Source organism: Oncorhynchus kisutch, linkage group LG14 (genome assembly GCF_002021735.2).
Source record: "Oncorhynchus kisutch isolate 150728-3 linkage group LG14, Okis_V2, whole genome shotgun sequence".
NCBI lineage: Eukaryota > Metazoa > Chordata > Actinopteri > Salmoniformes > Salmonidae > Oncorhynchus > Oncorhynchus kisutch.
Window position 1 is genome coordinate 79,942,811 of NC_034187.2, and position 22,468 is coordinate 79,965,278.

Consider the following 22,468-nt stretch of genomic DNA (forward strand, 5'->3'; position numbering starts at 1 on the left):
TCCTGGTTTATAGATAGGGTGGTGGGCTGGATGGGTGGTGGGCTGGATGGGTGGGGTGGTTGAGATGGGTGGGGTGGTTGAGATGGGTGGTGGTCTGGCTGGATGGGTGGTGGTCTGGCTGGATGGGTGGTGGGCTGGATGGGTGGTGGGCTGGCTGGATGGGTGGGTGGTGGGCTGGATGGGTGTTGGCTGGATGGATGGGTGGTGGGCTGGATGGGTGGTGGGCTGGATGGATGGATGGGTGGTGGGCTGGATGGATGGGTGGTGGCTGGCTGGATGGGTGGTGGGCTGGCTGGATGGGTGGTGGGCTGGATGGGTGGTGGGCTGGCTGGATGGGTGTTGGCTGGATGGGTGGGTGGTGGGCTGGATGGATGGGTGGTGGGCTGGATGGATGGGTGGTGGGCTGGCTGGATGGGTGGTGGGCTGGCTGGATGGGTGGTGGGCTGGATGGATGGGTGGTGGGCTGGATGGATGGTGGTCTGGCTGGGTGGTGGTCTGGCTGGATGGGTGGTGGGCTGGATGGGTGGTGGTCTGGATGGGTGGTGGGCTGGCGGGATTGGATGTGCTTTTGTTGGAGCAGACGACTGGTTGCTTGGGGCTTTCGATGAGTTAAGTTGGGTTGATGATTTTGATGCTCTGTGCTGGTCGGTACTGGTCTGTAGGGGATGGACTCTGTGCTGGTCGGTACTGGTCTGTAGTGGATGGACTCTGTGCTGGTCGGTACTGGTCTGTTCTGGTCTGTAGTGGTCTGAATCCAGGGATGCTTCAGAGTCTGCACTGCTGTCAGTCTCTCTGTTGGATTCACCTGTAGCAAGGCTTTCACCAGGCCTTGTGCTGCTACACACACATATACGCACAGACACACACACACAGACACAGACACACATACACGGTCAGAGAGGGTCAAATATGTGTGAGCATGTGTGTCTAAATGTGTCTACAAGCTTAAGTGTGTATGTGTGTATATACAGTACCAGTCAAAAGTGTGGACACACCTACTCATTCAAGGGTTTTTCTTTATTTGTACTATTTTCTACATTGTAGAATAATAACGAAGAGGTCAAAACTATGAAATAAAGTAACCATAAAAGTGTTGAACAAATCAAAATATATTTTAGATTTTAGATTCTTCAAAGTAGCCACCCTTTGCCTTGATGACAGCTTTGCACATTCTTGGCATTCTCTCTTGCAGGAGTTCCCACATATGCTGAGCACTTGTTGGCTGCTTTTCCTTCACTCTGCGGTCTAACTCATCCCAAACCATCTCAATTGGGTTGAGGTTGGGTGATTGTGGAGGCCAGGTCATCTGATGCAGTACTCCATCACTCTCCTTCTTGATCAAATAGCCCTTACAAAGCCGGGAGGTGTGTTGGGTCATTGTCCTGTTGAAAAACAAATGATAGTCGCAATAAGAGCAAACCAGATGGGATGGCGTATCACTGCAGAATGCTGTGGTAGCCATGTTGGTTAAGTGTGCATTGAATTCTAAATAAATAACAGACAGTGTCACCAGCAAAGCACCCCCACACCATCACACCTCCTCCTCCATGCTTCATGGTGGGAACCACACATGCTGAGATCATCCATTCACCTACTCTGCGTCTCACAAAGACACAGCGGTTGGAACCAAAAATCTCAAACTTGGACTCATCAGACCAAAGGACAGATTTCCACCGGTCTAATGTCCACTGCTCGTGTTTCTTGGCCCGAGCAAGTCTCTTCTTCTTATTGATGCAATTCGACCATGAAGGCTTGATTCACATAGTCTCCTCTGGACAGTTGATGTTGAGATGTGTCTGTTACTTGAACTCTGTGAAGCATTTATTTGGGCTGCAATTTCTGAGGCTGGTAACTCTAATAAACTTTAGAGTGCAGCATGAGGACCTTTCCTGAGGCTGTCCTCATGAGAGCCAGCTTCATCATAGTGCTTGATAGTTTTTGCGACTGCACTTGAAGAAACTTTAAAAGTTGTTGACATTTTCCGTATTGACTGACCTTCATGTCTTAAATTAATGATGGACTGTCGTTTCTCTTTGCTTATTTGAGCTGTTCTTGCCATAATATGGACTTGGTATTTTACCAAATAGGGCTCTTGTGTATACCACCCCTACCTTGTCACAACACAACTGATTGTCTCAAACGTATTAAGAAGGAAAGAAATTCCACAAATTAACTGTTAACACGTGTTAATTGAAATGCATTCCAGGTGACTACCTCATGAAGCTGGTTGAGAGAATGCCAAGAGTGTGCAAAGCTGTCATCATGGCAAAGGGTGGCTACTTTAAAGAATCTCAAATATAAAATATATTTAGATTTGTTGAACACTTTGTTGGTTTCTACATCAGTCCCTATGTGTTATTTCATAGTTTATCTCTTCGTTATTATTCTACAATGTAGAAAATAGTTTAAAAAATAAAGAAAAACCCTTGAATGAGTAGGCATGTCCAAACTTTTGACTGGTACTGTACGTGTGTGTAAGTGCGTGCTTATGTCTATACATATGTGTGTGACTCACCGTCAGATATGTGATCCCAGTAAGGGGCCAGGAATGTGAGGTGTCCCTCTCTGATCATCTGGAACAGCTCCTCTTGGTCTCCGTCCCTTCTCCGGAACGGAGGGAACCCACAGAGCAGGATGTGGACTATCACCCCCAACGCCCACAGGTCTACCGGCAGACCATACCCTGCAGAGAGAGAGGTAGAGGGATGATGAGAAAGAGAGAGGTGAACAGAGACAAAGATTGTGATAGAGGTAAGTAATTGATAGAAAAAGAAATAAAGTGATAGAGTGATAGACAGAGGTAAGTAATTGATAAGAGAGAGAAATAAAGTGATAGATAAAGTATAAAGGGACAGATGTAGTCACCTGTCTCTGAGAGGATCTCCGGGGCGACATAGGTGGGTGTTCCACACACAGTGAAGATGGGTTCTGTTACAACCATGGCTAGACCAAAATCACCCAGCTTCAACCTACTGACCCTATCATTACTGTACTCCACCTTGAAGAGAGAGAGAGAGAGAAAGACATACCATCACCACTGTACTCTACCAGAGAGAGAGAGAGAGAGAGAGAGAGAAACATACCATCACCACTGTACTCTGCCAGAGAGAGAGAGAGAGAGAGAGAGAGAGAGAGAGACATACCATCACCACTGTACTCTACCAGAGAGAGAGAGAGAGAGACATACCATCATCACTGTACTCTGACAGAGAGAGAGAGAGAGAGAGAGAGAGAGAGAGAGAGAGAGAGAGAGAGATACCATCACTACTGTACTCCACCTGGGAGAGAGAGAGAGAGATACCATCACTACTGTACTCCACCTGGAAGAGAGAGAGAGAGAGAGCGAGAGATAGAGATACCATCACTACTGTACTCCACCTGGAAGAGAGAGAGAGAGAGAGGTACCATCACTACTGTACTCCACCTGGGAGAGAGAGAGAGAGATACCATCACTACTGTACTCCACCTGGAAGAGAGAGAGAGAGAGAGAGAGAGGTACCATCACTACTGTCATGACGTTGGCCTGTTGGTGAGGTTTATGACCCCCATAAATACCTTTTCCCCTTTCCTCTCTCTCTCTAGTCTACAGAGAGACTCTTGGAAACTCCTTTGTTAACATAGAGAGTCTGGTGACATCAAAGGGGTGGGGACCAGAACCATATTTCGGTAATCCAACCAGTTGAAAATATGCGTTGGTACTTAAAGAATATGAAGTCAGATCAGTTGTCATCTGAGACATTATTACTGATGATAGGATGACAAACTGTATCTTGGAAAGTCTACACATTATAGTTATCAGATTCACATGGAATTGTTGTGCAGTTTAAATGTTTAATTATGAAACTATTTGTGAAAAGGAGAAATGTAATTTTAGCTTCTAAATGAGAGAATTGGTTTTCATAAGTAAACTAGGCTCAATTCAGTGGCCCCCGCCCAAGTGAACAGACATTGAAACACACCCTTCTCTCCACCACTATATAAGCCCTTTACGAAAATGTAACATTTGTGTTCCCGAGGACGTGAGGACGACGGTCCATACGTTAAAAGGGCTAATATCAAACTACAGAACTAAGCCAACTTCAGCGTGAGCTTAAAGTATGGCAACTTGGTATGAACTTTGAACTCTTATTCACTAATGAAGTGATACCTCCTAGCCGTTGAGTGAGCAGCAGCAGCTGTAAACGTGGGCTAGGAAAGGACGGACAAAGTATCTCTTCTACCAAACACACGACGGTACGACAACGTATCTGTTCTACCACAAGACATATTCTTCAAAGGACAAGGGAGATCTCTGTTGGGCAACACGGCCCTCCGTCTACGACCAACCTATTGAAGCACCGCTCAGTGTAAATATTTCTTGCATTTTTCTTTTCCAAATGGGCGGTTATTTAGAATGCATAAGAGTCTGTATTTACAATAGCATAGCTTCACAAGGTCTGATCAGAGACCCTTATTCCTTTGTTCCTCAGTCTTCCCGCTCTTTCATTCAAAACCCAACCCCCTTTCTTTGTGTAACCAGCCGTCATATCTGTTCAGTCCGCTAGGGACCTTTTCTTTTATGACATAATTAGTAATCAATGTATGACCCATTCTGTGTATGTGTAATTCTGTGAGATTGTTTAGGTATTTAGTAAATAAATAATTAAACCAAATGTTATATTGCTGATTCAACTTGTTAGCCAGGGTTTGTGAAGATAACCAAGAATTCCCCCCGACTTCAGATGAGACTGAATAAGGTGATGATTAAGAATTGACTGCTATTGATGTAAAAGATTACTAGGTCTTTAAGAGTTTATTCGGAAGATAACAGCTCTATAAACATTATTTTGTGGTGCCCCGATTTTCTAGTTAATTACATTTACATGATTAGCTCAATCAGGTAATATTAATTAGATATAAATTATTTTATAGAATAGCATGTCATATCACTTAATCCGGCATAGCAAAGACACGACACTACTGTACTCTACCTGGAAGACAGAGAGAGATACCATCACTACTGTACTCCACATGGAAGACAGAGAGAGATACCATCACTACTGTACTCCACTTGGAAGACAGAGAGAGATACCATCACTACTGTACTCCACCTGGAAGACAGAGAGAGATACCATCACTACTGTACTCCACCTGGAAGACAGAGAGAGATACCATCACTACTGTACTCCACCTGGAAGACAGAGAGAGATACCATCACTACTGTACTCCACCTGGAAGAGAGAGAGATACCATCACTACTGTACTCCACCTGGAAGAGAGAGAGATACCATCACTACTGTACTCCACCTGGAAGACAGAGAGAGATACCATCACTACTGTACTCCACCTGGAAGACAGAGAGAGATACCATCACTACTGTACTCCACCTGGAAGACAGAGAGATACCATCACTACTGTACTCCACCTGGAAGACAGAGAGAGAGATACCATCACTAATGTACTCCACCTGGAAGACAGAGAGAGATACCATCACTACTGTACTCCACCTGGAAGACAGAGAGAGAGATACCATCACTACTGTACTCCACCTGGAAGACAGAGAGAGATACCATCATTACTGTACTCCACCTGGAAGACAGAGAGAGATACCATCATTACTGTACTCCACCTGGAAGACAGAGAGAGATACCATCATTACTGTACTCCACCTGGAAGACAGAAAGAGATACCATCACTACTGTACTCCACCTGGAAGACAGAGAGAGATATCATCACTACTGTACTCCACCTGGAAGATAGAGAGAGATATCATCACTACTGTACTCCACCTGGAAGACAGAGAGAGAGATACCATCATTACTGTACTCCACCTGGAAGACAGAGAGAGATACCATCACTACTGTACTCCACCTGGAAGACAGAAAGAGATACCATCACTACTGTACTCCACCTGGAAGACAGAGAGAGATACCATCACTACTGTACTCCACCTGGAAGACAGAGAGAGATACCATCACTACTGTACTCCAACTATTGATTTACCTATTCACACACACACACACACACACACACACACACACACACACACACACACACACACACACACACACACACACACACACACACTGCCTCACCAGTAGGTTTTCAGGTTTCAGGTCTCTGTGTACTATGGTCTTGCTGTGAATGTATCTCAGAGCTTCACTGACATCACACACCATCTGCCCCGCCTCCTCTTCCGGAAACTTCCCACGCTCTGCAATCGCCTCGAACAGGTCGCCCCCGGTAATCATCTCCATGACAAGATAGGAATGTGTGTGTGTGTGGTGGTGTGTGAAGAGGCGCACCACGCGGGGATGTGACAAGCTACCCAGAATGCTCAGCTCGTTCTGCATCATGTGCTCTCGACCAATCAGCTTTGAGCGCTCCACAATCTTTATGGCGAAGGCTTCCCCGTTGTTGCGCCGACGACACTCGCGCACAACAGCAAAGTTTCCGTCTCCGACCGTGCGGCCGATGTCATAGTAACGCTCAATATCCGACAGAGTGACATCACTATTGTCAGACGGAAGGTCAAAAATCATTTCCTGTTTAGTCCCCGCCTTTTCCTGTTTAGAATCTGAGGAGCAATGTTCTGATTGGCTGAGGGACTCCTCCTCAATCCTACAGATTGATCCAGTGTGGCATCGGGCAGGACCGATGTGCATTTTCTCTACTTTCTGGTCATTTAGTCTGTTTCCTGTTTGCTTCCTGGTTACGGGAGGAAGTGGAGCCCTCCCTGCTCTCTGATTGGGTCGATCAGAGAGCTTACAGTTCCTGCTGCGTGGGGGAGGGGGTGTGTCTATCTCCTCTTCCTGGGTAAGTGGACCTATCGGTGAGGATAGTCTCTCTCTAGTTCCGCTTTTCACTCTGACCCTCTGAAGATGATTGGGGGGGGTGAGAGGGGTGTGTGGAGTTTCGTTTAGAATGTGTGTTAGGGTGTGTATGTGTGTGTGCATCCGTGTCAAGGTGTGTGTGAGTAGGGTGTATGGACAGTCTGGTTGGGTTGTTGTGTGTGGAGTGCCTGTTTGGGTGTGTATTGGGGTGTGTCAGTGTGTTTGGGTGTGTATTGGGGTGTGTCAGTGTGTTTGGGTGTTTAAGCCTGTGTGTGTCTGCTTTGCGATGTGTGTGTCTGTCCAGGTTGCGTCCTTGTGTAAGTGTATCGCTGTTTGTCGGTGTGTCCGTCCCCTCGCTGTATCCGCTGTCGGCCTTGGCAGCTCCATCAGGTGAAGGACGTAACTTCCTCTCCCAGGCCCGGAGCGCATCGTCGCAGTAACGGGAATGTTTTGGGAACAGCTCCTCCTTTACGCTCCGGAGCTCAGGGCGAGACTTTCCCAACGCCAGGAACACCGCTTCGCCACGGAAAAAACCACACACACCCCGCACCCGTAGGGAGAGACGGGTTAGAGACACACACCCGTAGGGAGAGACGGGTTAGAGACACACACCCGTAGGGAGAGACGGGTTAGAGACACACACCCGTAGGGAGAGACGGGTTAGAGACACACACCCGTAGGGAGAGACGGGTTAGAGACACACACCCGTAGGGAGAGACAGGTTAGAGACACACACCCGTAGGGAGAGACGGGTTAGAGACACACACCCGTAGGGAGAGACGGGTTAGAGACACACACCCGTAGGGAGAGACGGGTTAGAGACACACACCCGTAGGGAGAGACGGGTTAGAGACACACACCCGTAGGGAGAGACGGGTTAGAGACACACACCCGTAGGGAGAGACGGGTTAGAGACACACACCCGTAGGGAGAGACGGGTTAGAGACACACACCCGTAGGGAGAGACGGGTTAGAGACACACACCCGTAGGGAGAGACGGGTTAGAGACACACACCCGTAGGGAGAGACGGGTTAGAGACACACACCCGTAGGGAGAGACGGGTTAGAGACACACACCTGTAGGGAGAGACGGGTTAGAGACACACACCTGTAGGGAGAGACGGGTTAGAGACACACACCTGTAGGGAGAGACGGGTTAGAGACACACACCTGTAGGGAGAGACGGGTTGGAGACACACACCTGCAGGGAGAGACGGGTTAGAGACACACACTTTCAACATTGGAATTTTAAAAGAGAGTTAACAAAAGTGAAATAATTCAAACTAAAAACTAAATCAAACCCACTTCAGATCCATTTCCTTTTTGAGATGGTGGCTCAGTGGAAGACCTTGTTGTGTGCATGTACTGAAATAATCAGAAAACACAAAACAAAAATAACATTAGGATACTGAAAATTAAACGTTATATTAAAATGTCTGCGCTCACTACCTAAGTCGCTCTGGATAAGAGCGTCTGCTAAGTGACTAACATGTCAAATGTAAAAGGTAGACTCAGAGGCTAATGGGTGGGCTTGGTTTTTGGGAAAACGGGATCAATTGTTACAAAAGTCGCCTTGATGTTGCTATGCTTCTCACTGAAACTGTCATTCTATAAAAAAAATTCAGCAAGATAACAATGTTTCTGCCTTGTATAAATGCTAAGTAAACAAACGATGCAGCTAGCATAAACTGGGTCTTAGGCCATGTTTTTCTCCAGCCAAGCCTCAACACAATTGATTCAAACTAATCAATTAATTATGATCTTTAATATAGACTGGGTAATTCACTAATTGCTTCGAGGAAAAAGATAAGGAAAAACACAAGGATGGATATGAGCTAGCTGCTAGTTTAAAGCAATGGAAGATATAATTGTTACAAAGAATGAATGTATAGGTTACATTGAGGAGAGTAATGTATGTGTTACTTTATCAAGCTTGAAGACCATCCATTCATTTATTACAACAGTAGGAAGGGTTATGAGTGAGTGCACCACAAACATCTTTCCAGGGTGCTGCTGCAGCCTCCTCTAGGTACAGTCTATTCCACCACCACGGGTAGTGGAAGGGGCAAACATCTTTCCAGGGTGCTGCTGCAGCCTCCTCTAGGTACAGTCTATTCCACCACCACGGGTAGTGGAAGGGGCAAACATCTTTCCAGGGTGCTGCTGCAGCCTCCTCTAGGTACAGTCTATTCCACCACCACGGGTAGTGGAAGGGGCAAACATCTTTCCAGGGTGCTGCTGCAGCCTCCTCTAGGTACAGTCTATTCCACCACCACGGGTAGTGGAAGGGGATCCATCTGTAAAAGTTCTGTTTTGTTTTGTTTTGCAGTTCGCTACACCCACAATAACATCTGGTAAACATGTGTATGTGACCTAGGGTTTTTGTATGTTTAGGGGTTTTCTAGTCTAGGTGTTTATGTCTATGGTTGCCTAGATTGGTTCTCAATCAGAGGCAGCTGTTTATCGTTGTCTCTGATTGGAGGCCTAGAATACTTATTGACTTAAGACATTTAAGCTTTTCATTTTTTATTAATAAAAATAAATTCTACAAACAAAATTCCACTTTGATATTGTGGGGTAATTGTGTATAGATCAGGGACATAAAATCTAAATGTAATCCATTTTAAATGCAGTCTGTAACACAACAACGTGTTGAAAAAGTATAAGGGTGTGAACTTCCTGTAGGCACGGCAGACAGTTAAGCTAATGGGCTGCATTCAGTAGAATTTGGACCAGAAAACCAGGAGTCACGACCTCTGAAGTTACTCACTCACTAAAGCACTCTGCTGTGTGTGTGTGTGTGTGTGTGTGTGTGTGTGTGTGTGTGTGTGTGTGTGTGTGTGTGTGGTGTGTGTGTGTGTGTGTGTGTGTGTGTGTGTGTGTGTGTGTGTGTGTGTGTGTGTGTGAGAATGTAAACTGTGCTAACAGTCCAAACACTGATTCTAAGGGCGTGTCCTCATGATCTTTCTGAGTATAACCTGACACTAGAGTGGATCCTTTGAAAAGCACTTCTGTCCCACATCCAATTCAAAGTGGGACAGGGTATCCAAAATAATGTACATCTAAAAGGGTTGAACTGAAGGGTTGCCCGTTATAATCAAAGATCTGAAGAGAAAATCTAGCAGGAGTGAGAATCAATATCTCCTAAGTCACGTAGTGCTGCAGTGCTCCAGAGGCTGCTGCTGACCAGTCGTTTGTTGGGGGGGTTGGGTAATACTGTGTCAGCAAAAACAACTGTTTCTGTTGTGTAAGTAAGCAATAAAAAATGCCACAAGATGTGGTGAGAGCTGTTCCTCCGGGAAGTATACAAATCATTTTCTTTAAGTTTAGGAGCTGCCCGATAATGTTCAAGTCATTCAGAATCAAGTGTCATGTTTGATCCTTTGCATAATTGATCTTTGATCTATTCTATTTCAACAAGAACCTTCAGATTGGTTATTTGATTTCAAATCATCAATTACAATTAATTTGTCACATGTATCGTAAACAACAGGTGTGGACTAGCAGGGAAATGCTTCTCAACAACGCAGAGAGAAAGAAAATAGAGAAGTAATAGAAAAGTCAAACTTGTAATAATAAATATATAATGAGTATAACTATATGTGCGTGTGTGTGTATATATAACTACGTGTGTGTGTGTGTGTGTATATATAACTATATACATGGGATATGAGTACTGAGTCGATATGCAGGGGTACGAGGTAATTGAGGTAGATATGCAGGGGCACGAGGTAATTGAGGTAGATATGCAGGGGTACGGGGGTAATTGAGGTAGATATGCAGGGTACGAGTTAATTGAGGTTGATATGCAGGGGTACGGGGTAATTGAGGTAGAAATGCAGGGGTACGGGGTAATTGAGGTAGAAATGCAGGGGTACGGGGTAATTGAGGTAGAAATGCAGGGGTACGGGGTAATTGAGGTAGAAATGCAGAGGTTAAATGATGGTTAAATGAGATGGTTCGCACTTTCAGTTTTGCACGAATGCTGCCATCTATCCACGGTTTCTGGTTTGGGTATTACAGTCAATGTGTTGGTAGAACTTCGGTAGCGTTGTTCTCAAATTTGCTTTGTTAAAATCCCCAGCTACAATAAATGCGACATCAGGGTATGTGGTTTCCAGTTTGCATACAGTCCAGTGTAGTTCTTTGAGGGCTGTCGTGGTATCGGCTTGAGGGGGATATACACTGTCTGCATTTGATTGTGAGGTATTCTAGGTCGGGTGAAAAAAAGGACTTGAGTTTCTGTACATTATCACAATCACACCATGAGTAGTTAATCATGATACATATATCCCCGCCTTTCTTCTTCCCAGAGTTCTTTATACCTGTCTACGTGATGTACTGAGAACCCAGCTGGCTGTATGGACGGGACACTATATCCCGAGAGAGCTATGTTTCCGTGAAACAGAATATGTTACAATCCCTGATGTCTCTCTGGAAGGACCTGAGCCCTAGGACCATGCCTCAGGACTACCTGGCCTGATGACTCCTTGCTGTCCCCAGTCCACCTGTCCGTGCTGCTCCAGTTTCAACTGTTCTGCCTGCGGCTATGGAACCCTGATCTGTTCACCGGACATGCTACCTGTCCCAGACCTGCTGTTTTCAACTCTCTAGAGACAGCAGGAGTGGACTGGCCACCCCTCATAGCCTGGTTCCTCTCTAGGTTTCTTCCTAGGTTCTGGCATTTCTAGGGAGTTTTTCCTAGCCATCGTGCTTCTACACCTGCATTGCTTGCTGTTTGGGGTTTGGAGTTTCTGTACAGCACTTTGTGACATCAGCTGATGTAAGAAGGGCTTTATAAATCAATTTGATTTCATTTCATTTGGAAGGAGATCCTCGCTCTGAGCTCGTCTACTTTATTATCCAGAGACTGAACATTAGCTAGTAATATACTCAGAAGCTGTGGATGGTATGCACGCCTCCTGAGTCGACTAGGAATCCACTCCGAATACCTCTTCTCCGCCTGGGATATTTTGGCGCAGCCTCTGGAATAAGTTAAATTGCTCTGGGGGGTATGAACAAAGGATCCAATTTGGGAAATTGGTATTCCTGGTCGTAATGCTTGTAAGTTTCCGACACTCTGATGTCCAAAAGTGATTTCCGGATGTATTTAATTAACATCAAAAACCTTCTGGGATAATAATGTAAGAAATAACACACACACACACACACACACACACACACACACACACACACACACACAAAAAAAATACTGCAAAGTTGCTAGAAGCAGAGCTGCCATATCTATCGGTGCCATCTTGTCGGTGCCATCTTGTCTCTGCATGTATGAACCTACACAGTAAATACACTCCTGTAAGATAAGGCTTGTTATTAGTACATGTGGATTAATTTACTGTGTGTGTGTGTGTTTTCTGAGCAGGTGTGAGTAAGCCTGAACATGTCCTTTTTGTATTCAGTTGAAATAATTACTACATGTGCTCAAAATTTTACTTTCACATATTTACCTAAATATTTACAGGGAAAGATTCTTAAGCAAACATCCCAGGTATTAATGGGGAGTCGGGTGAACTACTGCTCTGTGAGGAACAATGCAGCAAGGATTGTTTTACGGTGGAGATATGGTTCTTCTGTTGCAGTCATGCTCAATGCTCTTGGATGGTCATCAATCAACAAGATCATTGAAAACAACATGCTTAACATGCCAAACTCCATTCACAACAGTATTCAGTTGGTAAGAGACAGACATGCAGTAAATACTAGGAATAGATTGTCCACCATCTATGTGTTATCTAATCACAACAGTATTCAGTTGGTAAGAGACAGACATGCAGTCAACACTAGGAATATATTGTCCACCATCTATGTGTTATCTAGACAGAACAGTATTCAGTTGGTAAGAGACAGACATGCAGTCAACACTAGGAATATATTGTCCACCATCTATGTGTTATCTAGACAGAACAGTATTCAGTTGGTAAGAGACAGACATGCAGTAAATACTAGGAATATATTGTCCACCATCTATGTGTTATCTAATCACAACAGTATTCAGTTGGTAAGAGACAGACATTCAGTCAACACTAGGAATATATTGTCCACCATCTATGTGTTATCTAGACAGAACAGTATTCAGTTGGTAAGAGACAGACATTCAGTCAACACTAGGAATAGATTGTCCACCATCTGTGTGTTATCCAGACGGAAAAGAGAAATAGGCAAAATAACATTTCAATTCAAAACAATAAAGAAATTGAATAATTTATCTGAGCAAACCAGAAACCTTTCAATATATACATTCTTTAGAACCATTTAAATAGAATACATTGGACGGTTGTGCAGGACTATGGTAGACGAAGGAATCTTATTTTCAATATTGTTCGAGTATTTATCTGGTCAATATAATAGTGTATTATGCCTGTTTGTAACAGTGCGAGAATGTGAATGGTATTATAAATTGTATTTTAATGTTTAAAGACACTTGGAAAGTGAGTCCAAATGAGACCTTATAAGATATTTTAATGTATTCAGATACAATCCTACTGAACATTTATACTGTATAACTGACCCATAGATGATGAGGGAACAATACCTATCACCTCCTCTCTCCCTCTCTCTCTCTCTCTTTCAATTCAATTCAAGGGGCTTTATTGGCATGGGAAACATATGTTAACACATGGCCAAAGCAAGTGGAGTAGATAATAAACAAAAGTGAAATAAACAATAAAAATGAACAGGTGTTCCATTTCGAATGTCATATTTTCTATATCCAGTGTTGTAATGATGTGCAAATAGTTAAAGTACAAAAGGGGAAATAAATAAGCATAAATATAGGTTGTATTTACAATGGTGTTTATTTTTCACTAGTTGCAGGTCACAAATCTTGCTGCTGTGATGTCACACTGTGGAATTTCACCCAGTAGATATGGGAGTTTATCAAAAGTGGGTTTTGTTTTCGAATTCTTTGTGGATCTGTATAATCTGAGGGAAATATGTATCTCTAATATGGTCATACATTTGGCAGGAGGTTAGGAAGTGCAGCTTAGTTTCCACCTCATTTTGTGGGCAGTGTGCACATAGCCTGTCTTCTCTTGAGAGCCAGGTCTGCCTATGGCGGTGTCTGTACATAGTCAAAGCTTTCCTTAAGTTTGGGTCAGTCACAGTGGTCAGGTATTCTGCCACTGTGTACTCTCTGTTTAGGGCCAAATATCATTCTAGTTTGCTCTGTCTTTTTGTTACTTCTTTCCAATGTGTCAAGTAATTATCTTGTTGTTTTCTCATGGTTTGGTTGGGTGTAATTGTGTTGCTGTCCTGGGGCTCAGTGGGGTCTGTTTGTGTTTGTGAACAGAGCCTCAGGACCAGCTTGCTTAGGGGACTCTTCTCCAGGTTCATCTCTCTGTAGGTGATGGCTTTGTTATGGAATGTTTGGGAATCGCTTCCTTTTAGGTGGGTATAGAATTGAATGTATCTTTTCTGGATTTTGATCATCTTTCTTTCTTTCTCTCTCTCTTTCTCTCTCTTTCTGGGTCAATTCCATTTTTAAATTAAGTTAGTTTAAGGAATTCATTGAAATTCTTAAATTAAATTATTGGATTTTCCTGAATTGAAATGGAACTGACCCCAGTGTTACATCACACATACACACCATCCCCATATTCCTCATGTTCCTCCCCTCCCCCTATTCCTCATGTCCCTCCCCTCTCACTCCCTCACCCCTCCCATCTCCCACCTGCTCACCCCACCCCTCCCAACTCCCCTTTTTCACCCCTCCCCTCTCCCCCTCCACTGTGTGTGTGTGTGTGTGGGAGTCTGTCTGTTTGTCTGTCCCTGACACAACTAGTGGCCTCATCATTGGCTAAAGAAAATATTTCACAAGACACACAGACCGTTGGAGAGACGTGTGTGTGTGTGTGTGTGTGTGTGTGTGTGTGTGTGTGTGTGTGTGTGTGTGTGTGTGTGTGTGTGTGTGTGTGTGTGTGTGTGTGTGTGAGTGAGAAACAGAGAGAGACACGGTGAGGGGGCTGGCAACATTACACAAAGTTACACAACATTACACAGCCTTATTGCACAACAATACACAATGTTACACAGCATAACACAGTGTCAGGGCGCTTCGTCCTGAATCCAGGTCAATGCTTCACTCTGTCGCTGGTGACCGCACGCACACACCACACACACACACACACACACACACACACACCACACACACACATGCACGCACGCACACACACACACACACACACACACACACACACACACACACACACACACACACACACACACACACACACACACACACACACACCACACACACACGCACGCACGCGCGCACACACACACACCACACGCACACGCACACACACACACACACACACACACACACACACACACACACACACACACACACCAGACCTGGGTTAAAATACTATTTCAAATATCACAATTACTTTCAGATACTGTACATTTGGACGGAAATATTCAGCTACATTTGAAGTAGTTTAATATTGGAATGTTAATGGAAATACACTTGCATTGGCATGTATATGAAAATACTCAAATAAACGGACTCAAATACACTCCGATGCATTTAACCAAGGTATTTGAAAATACTTTTAAAAAGTAGGCTATTTATATAAAAAATTATTTGAAAATATTTCAAATTCTTCCAATATACGGTACCAGTCAAAAGTTTGGACACTACTACTCATTCCAGGGTTTTACTTTATTTTTTACTATTTTCTACATCGTAGAATAATAGTGAAGACATCAAAACTATGAAATAACACATATGGAGTCATGCAGTAACCAAAAAAAGTGTTAAACAAATCAAAATAGATTTTATAATTTATATTCTTCAAAGTAGCCACCCTGTGTTGATGACAGCTTTGTACACTCTTTGCACACTCTTTGTGTGACAGTATTGCTTCCGTCCCTCTCCTCGCCCCTACCTGGGCTCGAACCAAGGACACTCTGCACACATCAACTACTGACACCCTCGAAGCATCGCTGCCTATCTCTCCACAAAAGCCACGGCCCTTGCGGAGCAAGGGAAACAACTACTTCAAGGTCTCAGAGCGAGTGACGTCACCGATTGAAACACTTTTAGCACGCACCCCGCTAACTAGCTAGCTATTTCACACTGGTTACACTCACCCCCCCTTTAAACCTCCTCCTTTTCCACAGCAACCAGTGATCCGGGTCAACAGCATCAATGTTACAGCGTTGCTTCCGTCCCTGCTGTACCTGGGCTTGAACCAGGTACTCTCTGCACACATCAAAAACAGTCACCCTCGAAGCACCGTTACCCATCGTTACCCATCTCAGAGCAAGGGAAAGCACCGTTACCCATCTCAGAGCAAGGGAAAGCACCGTTACCCATCTCAGAGCAAGGGAAAGCACCGTTACCCATCTCAGAGCAAGGGAAAGCACCGTTACCCATCTCAGAGCAAGGGAAAGCACCGTTACCCATCTGCACCGTTACCCATCTCAGAGCAAGGGAAAGCACCGTTACCCATCTCAGAGCAAGGGAAACAACTACTTCAAGGTCTCAGAGCAAGTGACATCACCGATTGAAATGCTATTAGTGCGCACCCCGCTATAACTAGCTAGCCATTTCACACTGGTTACATTTGCACATCAGCAAACAGTACACATTTGACTTCAGATTCTAGTAGGGTGAGGCCAGGTGCTGCAGACTGTTCTAGTGCCCTCCCCAATTCGTTGATATATATGTTGAAGAGGGTGGGGCTTAAGCTGCATCCCTGTCCCACCCCACGGCCTTGTGGAAAGAAATGTGTGTATTTTTTTGCCAATTTTAACTGCACACTTGTTGTTTGTGTACATGGATTTTATAATGTTGTATGTATTTCCCCCAACACTACTTTCCATCAGTTTGTATAGCAGACCCTCATGCCAAATTAAATCAAAGGCTTTTTTGAAATCAATAAAGCATGAGAAGACTTTGCCTTTTTTTGGTTTGTTTGTTTGTCAATTAGGGTGTGCAGGGTGAATACATGGTCTGTTGTATGGTAATTTGGTAAAAAGCCCATTTGACATTTGCTCAGTATGTTGTTTTCACTGAAGAAATGTACGAGTCTGTTGGAAAGATCCTCTGCATTATCATTAACAAGGTTGCTGTTGACGCATATCCCACGGTAGTTATTGGGGTCAAATTTGTCTCCACTTTTGTGGATTGTGGTGATCAAATATTGGGGAAGATGCCAGAGCTAAGGATGATGTTAAAGAGTTTTAGTATAGCCAATTGGAATTTATGGTCTGTATATTTGATCATTTCATTGAGGATACCATCAACACCACAGGCCTTTTTGGGTTGGAGGGTTTTTATTTTGTCCTGTAGTTCATTCAATGTAATTGGAGAATCCAGTGGGTTCAGGTAGTCTTTAACAGTTGATTCTAATATTTGATCATGTATATATGCTTTTGCCGTTTGTCCTTTGTCCTTTGTTGTAGACAAACAGTTTGGAGAAGTGGTTTATCCACCCATGTCGGTTTTGAATCGATAACTCGATTCGTGTTGTTTGTTTAGTGTTTCCCAATTTTCCTAGAAGTGGTCAGAGTCTATGGATTCTTCAATTACACTGAGCTGATATCTGACATGCTGTTCCTTCTTTTCTGTGGTGTATTTCTGTATTTTAGCGATTCACCATAGTAAAGGCTCAGGTTTTCTGGGTAAAGGCTCATAGTAAAAGCTCAGGTTTTCTGGGTAAAGGCTCATAGTAAAAGCTCAGGTTTTCTGGGTAAAGGCTCATAGTAAAAGCTCAGGTTTTCTGGGTAAAGGCTCATAGTAAAAGCTCAGGTTTTCTGGGTAAAGGCTCATAGTAAAAGCTCAGGTTTTCTGGGTAAAGGCTCATAGTAAAAGCTCAGGTTTTCTGGGTAAAGGCTCATAGTAAAAGCTCAGGTTTTCTGGGTAAAGGCTCATAGTAAAAGCTCAGGTTTTCTGGGTAAAGGCTCATAGTAAAGGCTCAGGTTTTTTGGGTCTCTGTGTTTTTGGCTGTATAGGTTTCAACAATTTCTTTCTTAGGTTTTTGCATTCTTCATCAAACCATTTGTCATTGTTATTCATTTTCTTAGGTTTTCTGTTTGACATTTTTAGATTTGATAGGGAAGTTCAGACGTCAAATTTACTGTTGAGATTTTCTACTGCCAAGTTTACACCTTCGCTATTACAGTGGAACGTTTTGTCCAGGAAGTTGTCTAAACAGTATTTCATTGTTTTTTGGTAGGTTTCCACACTACATTACCTCCATCTATAGCATTTCTTAATATTACTCTTAATATTTCTTAATATTATTCTTTGGCTTTGATGCCTCGTGATTGAGTAATTCTTCTGTAATCTGATAGGGTTGTCAGTGGGCTGACTGTGAACGCTCTGAGAGACTGGGTAGAGGTCAGTGGTAAAGTAGTCTACAGTACTACTGCCAAGAGATGAGCTATAGGTCTACCTACAATAGGAATCCCCTCGAAGCCTACCATTGACGATGTACATACCTGGTGTGCGACAGAGCTGCAGGAGTTGTGACCCGTTTTTGTTGGTTACGTTGTCATAGTTGTGCCTAGGGGGGCATATTGGGGAGGGAATGCTGTCACCTCCAGGTAGGTGTCCCCCTGTGTGCTGTTAGTCCCCCTGGGTGCTGTTAATCCCCCCTGTATGCTGTTAGTCCCCCTGGGTGCTGTTAGTCCCCCTGGGTGCTGTTAGTCCCCCTGTGTGCTGTTAGTCCCCCCTGTGTGCTGTTAGTCCCCCTGTGTGCTGTTAGTCCCCCTGTGTGCTGTTAATCCCCCTGTGTGCTGTTAATCCCCCTGTGTGCTGTTAGTCCCCCTGGGTGCTGTTAATCCCCCTGGGTGCTGTTAGTCCCCATGTGTGCTGTTAGTCCCCCTGGGTGCTGTTAATCCCCCTGGGTGCTGTTAGTCCCCATGTGTGCTGTTAATCCCCCTGGGTGCTGTTAATCCCCCTGGGTGCTGTTAGTCCCCCTGGGTGCTGTTAGTCCCCCTGGGTGCTGTTAGTCTCCCTGGGTGCTGTTAGTCCCCCTGGGTGCTGTTAGTCCCCCTGGGTGCTGTTAGTCCCCCTGGGTGCTGTTAGTCCCCATGTGCTAAGGGTGTCAGGTTCTTGTAATGTTTTTTGCCTTAATTTTGCTGGACCCCAGGAAGAGCAGCTGCTGCCTTGGCAGGAACTAATGGGGATCCATAATAAACTCCAGGAAGAGTAGCTGTTGCCTTGACAGGAACTAATGGGGATCCATAATAAACCCCAGGAAGAGCAGCTGCTGCCTTGACAGGAACTAATGGGGATCCATAATAAACCCCAGGAAGAGTAGCTGCTGCCTTGGCAGGAACTAATGGGAATCCATAATAAACCCCAGGAAGAGTAGCTGCTGCCTTGACAGGAACTAATGGGGATCCATAATAAACCCCAGGAAGAGCAGCTGCTGCCTTGACAGGAACTAATGGGGATCCATAATAAACCCCAGGAAGAGTAGCTGCTGCCTTGGCAGGAACTAATGGGGATCCATAATAAACCCCAGGAAGAGTAGCTGCTGCCTTGGCAGGAACTAATGGGGATCCATAATAAACCCCAGGAAGAGTAGCTGCTGCCTTGACAGGAACTAATGGGGATCCATAATAAACCCCAGGAAGAGTAGCTGCTGCCTTGGCAGGAACTAATGGGGATCCATAATAAACCCCAGGAAGAGTAGCTGCTGCCTTGGCAGGAACTAATGGGGATCCATAATAAACCCCAGGAAGAGTAGCTGCTGCCTTGACAGGAACTAATGGGGATCCATAATAAACCCCAGGAAGAGTAGCTGCTGCCTTGGCAGGAACTAATGGGGATCCATAATAAACCCCAGGAAGAGTAGCTGCTGCCTTGACAGGAACTAATGGGGATCCATAATAAACCCCAGGAAGAGCAGCTGCTGCCTTGACAGGAACTAATGGGGATCCATAATAAACCCCAGGAAGAGTAGCTGCTGCCTTGGCAGGAACTAATGGGGATCCATAATAAACCCCAGGAAGAGTAGCTGCTGCCTTGGCAGGAACTAATGGGGATCCATAATAAACCCCAGGAAGAGTAGCTGCTGCCTTGACAGGAACTAATGGGGATCCATAATAAACCCCAGGAAGAGTAGCTGCTGCCTTGACAGGAACTAATGGGGATCCATAATAAACCCCAGGAAGAGTAGCTGCTGCCTTGACAGGAACTAATGGGGATCCATAATAAATACAAATACAAATTGTCCGGTTCTGGTATTTAGGTCGCTACATTTAGGTCGCTTGGAAATATTGGGGAGGGAATGCTGTCACCTCCAGGTAGGTGTCCCCCTGTGTGCTGTTAGTCCCCCTGGGTGCTGTTAATCACCCCTGTATGCTGTTAGTCCCCCTGGGTGCTGTTAGTCCCCCTGGGTGCTGTTAGTCCCCCTGTGTGCTGTTAGTCCCCCTGTGTGCTGTTAGTCCCCCTGTGTGCTGTTAGTCCCCCTGTGTGCTGTTAATCCCCCTGTGTGCTGTTAATCCCCCTGTGTGCTGTTAGTCGCCCTGGGTGCTGTTAATCCCCCTGGGTGCTGTTAGTCCCCATGTGTGCTGTTAGTCCCCCTGGGTGCTGTTAATCCCCCTGGGTGCTGTTAGTCCCCATGTGTGCTGTTAATCCCCCTGGGTGCTGTTAATCCCCCTGGGTGCTGTTAGTCCCCCTGGGTGCTGTTAGTCCCCCTGGGTGCTGTTAGTCCCCATGGGTGCTGTTAGTCCCCCTGGGTGCTGTTAGTCCCCCTGGGTGCTGTTAGTCCCCCTGGGTGCTGTTAGTCCCCCTGGGTGCTGTTAGTCCCCATGTGCTAAGGGTGTCAGGTTCTTGTAATGTTTTTTGCCTTAATTTTGCTGGACCCCAGGAAGAGCAGCTGCTGCCTTGGCAGGAACTAATGGGGATCCATAATAAACTCCAGGAAGAGTAGCTGTTGCCTTGACAGGAACTAATGGGGATCCATAATAAACCCCAGGAAGAGCAGCTGCTGCCTTGACAGGAACTAATGGGGATCCATAATAAACCCCAGGAAGAGTAGCTGCTGCCTTGGCAGGAACTAATGGGGATCCATAATAAACCCCAGGAAGAGTAGCTGCTGCCTTGACAGGAACTAATGGGGATCCATAATAAACCCCAGGAAGAGCAGCTGCTGCCTTGACAGGAACTAATGGGGATCCATAATAAATACAAATACAAATTGTCCGGTTCTGGTATTTAGGTCGCTACATTTAGGTCGCTTGGAAATATTGGGGAGGGAATGCTGTCACCTCCAGGTAGGTGTCCCCCTGTGTGCTGTTAGTCCCCCTGGGTGCTGTTAATCCCCCCTGTATGCTGTTAGTCCCCCTGGGTGCTGTTAGTCCCCCTGGGTGCTGTTAGTCCCCCTGTGTGCTGTTAGTCCCCCCTGTGTGCTGTTAGTCCCCCTGTGTGCTGTTAGTCCCCCTGTGTGCTGTTAATCCCCCTGTGTGCTGTTAATCCCCCTGTGTGCTGTTAGTCCCCCTGGGTGCTGTTAATCCCCCTGGGTGCTGTTAGTCCCCATGTGTGCTGTTAGTCCCCCTGGGTGCTGTTAATCCCCCTGGGTGCTGTTAGTCCCCATGTGTGCTGTTAATCCCCCTGGGTGCTGTTAATCCCCCTGGGTGCTGTTAGTCCCCCTGGGTGCTGTTAGTCCCCTGGGTGCTGTTAGTCCCCATGGGTGCTGTTAGTCCCCCTGGGTGCTGTTAGTCCCCCTGGGTGCTGTTAGTCCCCCTGGGTGCTGTTAGTCCCCCTGGGTGCTGTTAGTCCCCATGTGCTAAGGGTGTCAGGTTCTTGTAATGTTTTTTGCCTTAATTTTGCTGGACCCCAGGAAGAGCAGCTGCTGCCTTGGCAGGAACTAATGGGGATCCATAATAAACTCCAGGAAGAGTAGCTGTTGCCTTGACAGGAACTAATGGGGATCCATAATAAACCCCAGGAAGAGCAGCTGCTGCCTTGACAGGAACTAATGGGGATCCATAATAAACCCCAGGAAGAGTAGCTGCTGCCTTGGCAGGAACTAATGGGGATCCATAATAAACCCCAGGAAGAGTAGCTGCTGCCTTGACAGGAACTAATGGGGATCCATAATAAACCCCAGGAAGAGTAGCTGCTGCCTTGGCAGGAACTAATGGGGATCCATAATAAACCCCAGGAAGAGTAGCTGCTGCCTTGGCAGGAACTAATGGGGATCCATAATAAACCCCAGGAAGAGTAGCTGCTGCCTTGACAGGAACTAATGGGGATCCATAATAAACCCCAGGAAGAGTAGCTGCTGCCTTGACAGGAACTAATGGGGATCCATAATAAACCCCAGGAAGAGTAGCTGCTGCCTTGACAGGAACTAATGGGGATCCATAATAAACCCCAGGAAGAGTAGCTGCTGCCTTGACAGGAACTAATGGGGATCCATAATAAATACAAATACAAATTGTCCGGTTCTGGTATTTAGGTCGCTACATTTAGGTCGCTTGGAAATGATTGATTTCCCCCTCCAGGATGGAGAAGCTGTCTTCATTAAAGTATGGGGATTCTAGTGGGGGGATATAGGTAGCACACAGGAGGACATTTTTCTCTGAGATCCTTTCCTTTTGAATTTCAAGCCAAATGTAAAATGTTCTTGTTCTGATTAATTTAATGGGGTGAGTTAGGTCTGCTCTATACCAAA

At 45.3% G+C, this 22,468-nt stretch overlaps 1 protein-coding gene across 1 annotated transcript; it reads right to left on the reverse strand.

The window, feature by feature from the left end:
* Nucleotides 1-7: 7 nt before the first annotated feature.
* On the reverse strand, nt 8-6,644 carry LOC109883788 (serine/threonine-protein kinase DCLK1-like). The gene is made up of 4 exons (XM_031789274.1): nt 6,075-6,644; nt 2,866-2,998; nt 2,516-2,683; nt 8-837 (listed from the first exon to the last, which is right to left on the reverse strand). The coding sequence occupies exons 1-4, from the start codon at nt 6,642-6,644 to the stop codon at nt 8-10; spliced, it is 1,701 nt and encodes a 566-aa protein (XP_031645134.1).
* Nucleotides 6,645-22,468: the final 15,824 nt, after the last annotated feature.

Coding starts and splice junctions, on each gene's coding strand:
- LOC109883788 (XM_031789274.1), bottom strand. CDS start 6,644: ATGCACATCGGTCCTGCCCGATGCCACACTGGATCAATCTGTAGGATT. Junction 2,999..6,074: donor TGAAACCTGAAAACCTACTG/GTGAGGCAGTGT, acceptor TCTCTCTTCAAG/GTGGAGTACAGTAATGATAG. Junction 2,684..2,865: donor GGAGATCCTCTCAGAGACAG/GTGACTACATCT, acceptor CTCTCTCTGCAG/GGTATGGTCTGCCGGTAGAC.